Source organism: Cystoisospora suis, assembly GCF_002600585.1.
Source record: "Cystoisospora suis strain Wien I chromosome Unknown contig_2973, whole genome shotgun sequence".
In the NCBI taxonomy this organism is placed as follows: Eukaryota; Apicomplexa; class Conoidasida; order Eucoccidiorida; family Sarcocystidae; genus Cystoisospora; species Cystoisospora suis.
The window spans coordinates 1-7195 of NW_027155768.1; the positions used below are offsets into that span (position 1 = coordinate 1).

Here is a 7195-nt window from a genome sequence, read left to right on the forward strand (position 1 = left end):
TTCGTATTCTCCCTCGTACAGAAGATTTACTTCTTCTTCTCCACTCTTCCTCTTCTTCGTCTTCTTCATACTCTTATTCTCCTGCCTCTTTAGAAGATGCCAACCAACGCCAAGAAGACAGGGGCAGTCATCCTCCACCTACCTCCGACGTCATAACTGCACCCCCTTTCTTATCTTTCCCGTCTCTTACACCTTCCTCCTCTTCTTCTCCCCCCCCCCCTCCTGCTGGCGCTCTTTCTTCTTCTTCGAAGACACGAACCCCCGGGGGCTCGTCTTCTTCTTCTGCTCAGTCATCGAGGGGAGGGGGGCACGGCCTCTTCTCAGACGACGATGAAGATGAAGAAGACGAAGAGTATGAAAACTCGGCTGTTGTGGAGTTGTGGATCTTGCTCTCTAGACATGTGCGTGAGCGACAGAGAGATCTTTCATCAAAGTATTTAGCAGTTCATCTGCATGCGACCAATGAAAGGGTGGCTTGTCCCCCTCCACCGGCTAAGCAAGGAGTCTATAGTAACGGGGAATGCACTCTCGTCAAGCTCCGTGTACACCCGAAAGTCTTCAAGAATCTCTTACCTTCCAAGACAGGTCGTAACGAAGCGAAACCACAAGATAAACAAGAAAGAAACGGGGGAGGGAAAGAAGAAGAAGCGAACGGGATTCGTCGGCATTCCAAGCAGAAAGATAGCGGCGGTAAAGGTCAGCGGTCGTCTTCTTCTCATTTACTTGATGCGACAGACTATGTGCTTGTAGTCTCGCAATACTCTCAAAAGGTGAGCTTGAGAAAAGACGTCAAAGTGCACTCAGAAGAAAGGGGCATTTCGTTCTCATCTTTCACAATGAAGCAAGCGTTATAGAAGGATATCTATAGAGGAGATGTATGTACATTTTCTCACGAGCTCTTCATGTGTCTCTCTCATGGTCAGTGTCTTGTCGATAGCAGTCTTACTCCTACTACTGCAACTTCAGTCATCACCCCGCCATGACGAGGGCTCTTGTGGCTATGTCGGAACGATGTGTTGTCGCTTCTAGAGGGGCTCGTACGTACATCTAGGAAAAGAAGAGAGTGCAAAATTCCGTCATGCTAAAGTGTGTGGTCTCTTCTTTACACAACGGATTTGAACTCTCACATCTCCGAGTGCTTCTACTACTTCTATGATTCGTATTACGGGGAGAGGGGCTGTATTTCTACGGCTATCATGGTGCTCTTCTACCTACCACTCTGGAGCCATGACTACTACTACTATCACTACTACTAGTACTAGTCGTACGAGGGACTATGATACTAACTCTACTTGATGAAAGCAGCTACAAAGACTACGACGACCACCACAACTGCTGCTCTTCTTGCCGTTATGATTTGTCTGTTGTCCTTCTCCTCCTTGTATTCTTCCTCTTTATCTATGGCATATCATGAAGTCTTGGTCTGCCGACTCACATTGTTCTTTCTTCGCTAAAACTTCGTGTATGCTTGGGGGAGGGGAGAGATTCCATTCCTTACTCTTTCTCATGATTCGTAGCCTCAACACAAGGTGCTCCAGCCATTCCGTCTTCCCTCCTCTCAAGATAGTCTCACTGTCTAACTATCACCACTATGACTACTACCATCAACCCTCCTACTAGTACTAATAGTACTAATAGTATACTGCAACTATAACCAGTACTACTATTAATACTACTACTAATACTATTCCAAGTGTGACTATATCCACTAGTAGTGGACCGTTCTATCAACCTCTTTCAAGTGTAACGATATGTCGATTGGCGTTGCTATGATAGCGGCAATAAGAAGTCTAGTAATCTCCTGAGAGTGTGAGTTGTCTATCATTCTCTATCTTCTATTGTGACCCACCCATTCATCTTTTTTGTTCTCCTCCTATCAAAGATTGACAAGTCTCTCTCTCTCTCTTGTGATGTCGATGGATTCATAGCGACAACCCACACTCTTCTTCTTCTTTTTAGCTTCGTTTTGCTCATCATTTTCTTCCCATAGGGTGACTCCTCCTCCTACTAGTACCACTCCTACTGCTATTCTAGACGGGTACTGCATACAACTAACCGTGCTATAGGCTATTACGAGTAGACGCCATTGACTAGGAGTGTGAGAAGGAACGTGTAGATAGAGTTGAGGGATAAATGATAGAGACACACACATCGTGGCTCTTCCTCCTCCTCCTCTTCTTGTTGTCCCTCTTCTTCCCTTTTTCTCTCTGTTTTTCTCTTCTTCTCTTCAAACTTTTCTTCTTCTTCTTCTCGATCTCCTCGTTTCTTCTTCTTCATCTTGTTTGTGTGGGGGGACTTGAACGCATGTAAGAGACCCACCCCCCTTCCTCTCTTGGAATTATTTCAGTGAAGAGAGAGAGAGATATTTCGATAGCCGTCTTTCTTCCTTTCTCTCTCTCTCTCGATCCGGTACTCTGTGTCTTCTGCTCCTTCATTCTTCTTCGTTTTTCTTCCTTTCTTCCTCCGTCCGTCACTTCTTCTTTTTCTTTCTCTTTGTGTGTTGGTATTTGTCTGTTCTCGTAGGATGAATTCAACTTTACGATTAAGGTGTACGGACACATACAGCTCAATCTCACGCAGCTCCCGCCTCTCCTTCCCCCAGACACTCAGTCTGTCTACTTCAAAGGTAAAAAGCCACTCTCTCTCTCACTCTCTCTTCCTCTCTCTCTTTCTTCTCTCTCTCTCCTTCTATCTCAACAACTCCTACTTTCTTCTTCCTTTGCTTCCTTTCCATCTCTCTCTTTCTTTTTTCGACTAGCTTTCTCCCTTCTTCGCTCTTTCTTTCGAGCGTCTTCTGTCTTCTTTTATTCTCTTGCTTCTCTCCTTCTCACGTATATATATCTCTTCTTCTTTGCTTCTTCTTGGTCTTGGTGTAGGTAACTGGGGCCCGAGTACGTCAGGTGGCTGTTCGAATGACCTGTGGCGGTACTTCACGAATCCTCATATACGTCTGAAGGTCCCTCAACCATGTGAGGCCTTCTTCTTTCTCGAATCCCCCCAGGTAGGCAAAGGGCTTAGGTAGGCAAAGAACAGTCTCCTGGGACACGTGGAGAAGTGATGTCGATGATGAGCATCGAGAGACAGAAAGAGAGATATCGATTCATGGCTAGCTAGGTGTTCGATGAGGGTGTAGAATGAAATGATAGAGCGGACAGAGGGGGGGATGAGATGGTAGGTAGGGACAGTGCCAAGATTACTCATGATGACGGATGGGGAGGATCTTCGACTTCTCTTTCTATCTGTCTTTAATCTTCCTATCTTTGATCGGCCGGTCTAAGCTTTCTTTCTTTTGTCTTGTGATATACACACATCTACATACTTCTATGGGACCTGTACCAAACAGATAGACAGTGAGGGGGATCTAGTTCTTCTTCTCCTCCTCCGTAGGGCGTCTTGTCTGTCTTTCGTCCTCTTTATCTTGCTCTCTTCAATGAATCGAGAAGCACATCATATCGATTCTCTCCTCCTCCTCTCTCTCTCTTGCTGTCTATATAGACGGCTCGATATCGTGTACGAGGGGAGAGGTTGTCGGTGTATTTCTATTCTTTCTTCATACAATTTCATTCATAAACGTACTCAGGGGTCTCTCCTATCTCTATCTCCCTATCTATTCATATGAAAATACATCTATCTAGATGGTCTGATATCCCCACCTACTTCTCCCTACCTCTTCCCCCCAGCGGGAGGTGACTGCATGCATATAGATATCTACCTGTGTTAATTCCCTGTCAGAGAGAGTCGAGACTACGACCTCATAAAAGCTCAGTGATGACGGTGGTGGTAGACTTTGGCCCTCCTTTTCTTACCTTTCTTTCTTTCTTACCTCTCTTTCTTTCTTTTTTTCTTACCTCTCTTTCTTTCTTTCTTTCTTACCTTTCTTTCTTTCTTTTTGTGTTTTGGGGACCGTAGGAACACTCGGTGAATCTTCGACTATTCAAGCATCGTGTGGCGACAGCACGTATTCTTCGTACAGGAAAAGCTCTGTCTACAGGGCCGTATCGAGCAGGCTGTTGTGTGTTGAAGACATTCCTAGAGGCAACGACTTACACCATCATTCCCTCAACCTTCCGTCCAGACGATATGGATCAGTTTCAGCTATGTATCCATGTCCCTGGGGCGAGTCTGCAAAAGCCTCTTGTGCCTATTCTTCTTCCTCATCCCTATGCTATCCCCCCGCCTCCGAGCTTCTTCTATCGCATCATCGATGGATCGAAGTCGCTTCTTCACCTCTGGTCGCGTGTAGCCATGCAAGTCCATGGGCCCACACTCGTAAGTTCAAGATAGAGGGGGGGGGAGGAGAGGAGAGAAACAGATAAGAGGGAGAAGGAGAGAGATTCAAGAAGAGAAGAGGAGACGGTGTGGATATGGTAAAGTGTGTTAGAGGAGTCATATAAGGCAGGAAAGGGTTCAGATGAGACGGATTTCTGTCGGAAGTGAATAGGAATGGGGGGGGGAGCGAAGAATGGAGTGGATGGATGTTAAGAGGAGATATCTCTTTGAAGGGCTTGATGTGATGAAAGGGATAATAGCGCGAAGAAAGAAAGAGAGTTGGAGAGATGAAAGAAAAGAAAAAGAAAGGAAGATGGCGACTCAAAAGACTAAAGATAGGTATATGGATAGAGAGATTAAAGATAGGTATAGGAAGATTGATTAAGGATAGATAGATGCCTTTCTTGGATCTCTTCGAGTCGATGATAGGAGATATGAAAAAGCGACTGGTGTCTAGAGGAGACACACATCATAGCTAGCTATTGGATAGATCATCCACTCTTCCTACATGTCGGGAAGGAAAGAATTCAAACCTCTTGTACAGCTCTATACGAGACTGTCTATTCAGAGTGGATATATGTTACCTGCATAATATATATATGGACAGAGAGAGATATGTGATGTAGGAAGTTGAGACAGAAGGATAGATTGTTTCAAAGATACATCCTCTGTATAGAGAAATCATGAAGAAGAAAAGAGAAGCCGATGGATAATGCATCTTCTGTCAGGACAACAGGGGGAAGACAGGAGAGTGTCTGTTGCACGTGTAAATACACTTCAAATCACAATAGATACACCCTCCATGTATATACAGCGACTGTCTCTTTCTCTTCCTCTTCCTTTATTTCTCTCTTTCTATCTTACGTTTTCCCTCTTCCTTCCATGTCACGTTTCTGTAGATCCGTATCAAGTTGTATCGAGTGTGTATACACTTCTTTCTATACATCTCCAAGGAGCTGGGTTGCCTCACTTCTCTTATCTCCCCCCTCTTCTTTTCTTCTTTTCTTTAGGTGGCTTTGCGTCTAGAGTTGCTATCTCCCCCGGAGCCAGGTGACACCTACCCTTCTCTAACGGTCTACCGATACGGAGAGGTGCCTCACGAGCAGCCTTCTTCTTCTTGTCGTGATCGAAATCGAAGAGATGCAGGCGAAGGAGGAGATGGCCGAAGCGGGGGGGGGGGGAAGGGTCAAGCAAGCAGACATGGCAGTGGGGGTAATCGCAAGTTGCAGTTAGTCTTACGGAGTGATCTAGATGGAGGTCTAAGCGAGGATGGTCATACCTCTTCTTCAGCGGCTCAAGATCTCTTTCAAAGACAGGTATTAGACATACACATAGAGATTGGGTACATACATATGCAGATATAGAGAGATACAGAAGATATCTCGAGTATGCGTGATTTGTCTGTATATGGATGTATACGTATGTGAGTGTGTATATATAACTAGATCTGTCTATATGTATAATCTATCTTTATACATCATGGGTGGCGAGAAGATAGACAAAATGGACTTGGAGTGGTCTATAGTGGCGATATGCATTTCGACATTTATTTTCGTATCTCTCTATATAGTTCGATAGATAGATATCTGTATGATATATATCTATATGTATAGAATAGTTCGAAGATTCTCTTATTGATAAGAGGAGTGGTAACCGTGTGTTGATCTTCTTCTATCGAATTCTTCACCTGACTCATCTGTCTGTCTTTAGTCCTTCTTTAGTAGTCTATGTAGGAGGAATTCCTTCTCTAAGTTTCTTGTTTTCTTTGTCAGAGACATTCCTACTCCGAGGACATCTCTTTCTTACAGACACACATCTATATGCACACATCTACATAAACAGATACATATCAATATATATACATAGAGAGAGAGAGAGACACGAAGGAAGGTGTATAGACAAGACACGTACTACTTCCGGAGAGCGGGCGGCTCTTGTCATCTATCTATCTCTAATCTATCTATCTCTAATCTATCTATCTCTAATCTATCTATCTCTAATCTATCTATCTCTAATCTATCTATCTTTAATCTATCTATCTCTAATCTATCTATCTCTAATCTATCTATCTATCCCGAGTGTTTTTTCTTTCATCGTCTTGTTTCTCCCTCCTGTGCTTTTCATCGTAAACCGCCTCCTCTTTCTCATCTTTCGCTTTCGCTCCCTATTCTTACTCGCCTGTATGAAGCCTCACACACATACATAGAGACAGAGCCAACAGACATAAAGCATAACTACATCTGCCCCACGGTGTCTATAGATGATGAGGGTCCTGTTTCACACATGGAGATAGGCATAAAGTATGCATGGAGAGATAGATATTTATAGTATGTATATTTACGTCTACAGATGAAGAGAGGGAGAGCGAGTTGCGGGTGTATACATGCTAGTATCTTCACGATGAGCGAGGAAAGATGAAGGAGAGTGCAAGGACCCATCCCAGTTTTGCATGTGTATCTATCTCTTTCTCTTTCTCTCTTTCTGTCTCTCTATCTATCTAGATCTCTCTCTTTACGTGTCTAGCTATGTATCTCTCTCTCTGTAGTATCTGTCTATGGGTGTGGATGTTGGTGACCCAACTAGTTGCCCTTTAGATGACTTCTCCTCCCTCTCTTGCTTTTCTTCTTCTTTCTCTTCTTATTCTTCTTCATTCTTTTCTTCTTCTTCTTCTTCACGTCTTGTTGTTTCTTTCTTTCATTCTTTTTCAGGGTGTGGTAAATGTGACCTTAGTGGAGCTGGGGGATCCCTTCTCTCCCTACGTCGTCTTCATATCGACCGTCAACAACAATGGCAATAGTAATCTTACACAGCCTAACCACAAAGGGAGGGGCCATTCATCATCTTCTACTACTACTACAGGAGCAGTAGATCAACAGTCGCAGCAGCACAATGAGGGGGGCTTTTCTTCTTCTTCTGCTGGTGGTGG

General features: G+C 44.1%; 1 protein-coding gene across 1 annotated transcript; it reads left to right on the top strand.

The window, feature by feature from the left end:
- Positions 1 to 2: 2 nt before the first annotated feature.
- Positions 3 to 7193, top strand: CSUI_005971 (calpain family cysteine protease domain-containing protein; the record flags this gene model as incomplete). Its single annotated transcript, XM_068066136.1, has 6 exons — positions 3 to 770; positions 2524 to 2626; positions 2877 to 3001; positions 3910 to 4269; positions 5280 to 5585; positions 6978 to 7193. Coding segments are annotated over 6 exons (1878 nt in total), but the record flags the coding sequence as incomplete, so codon positions are not given.
- Positions 7194 to 7195: the final 2 nt, after the last annotated feature.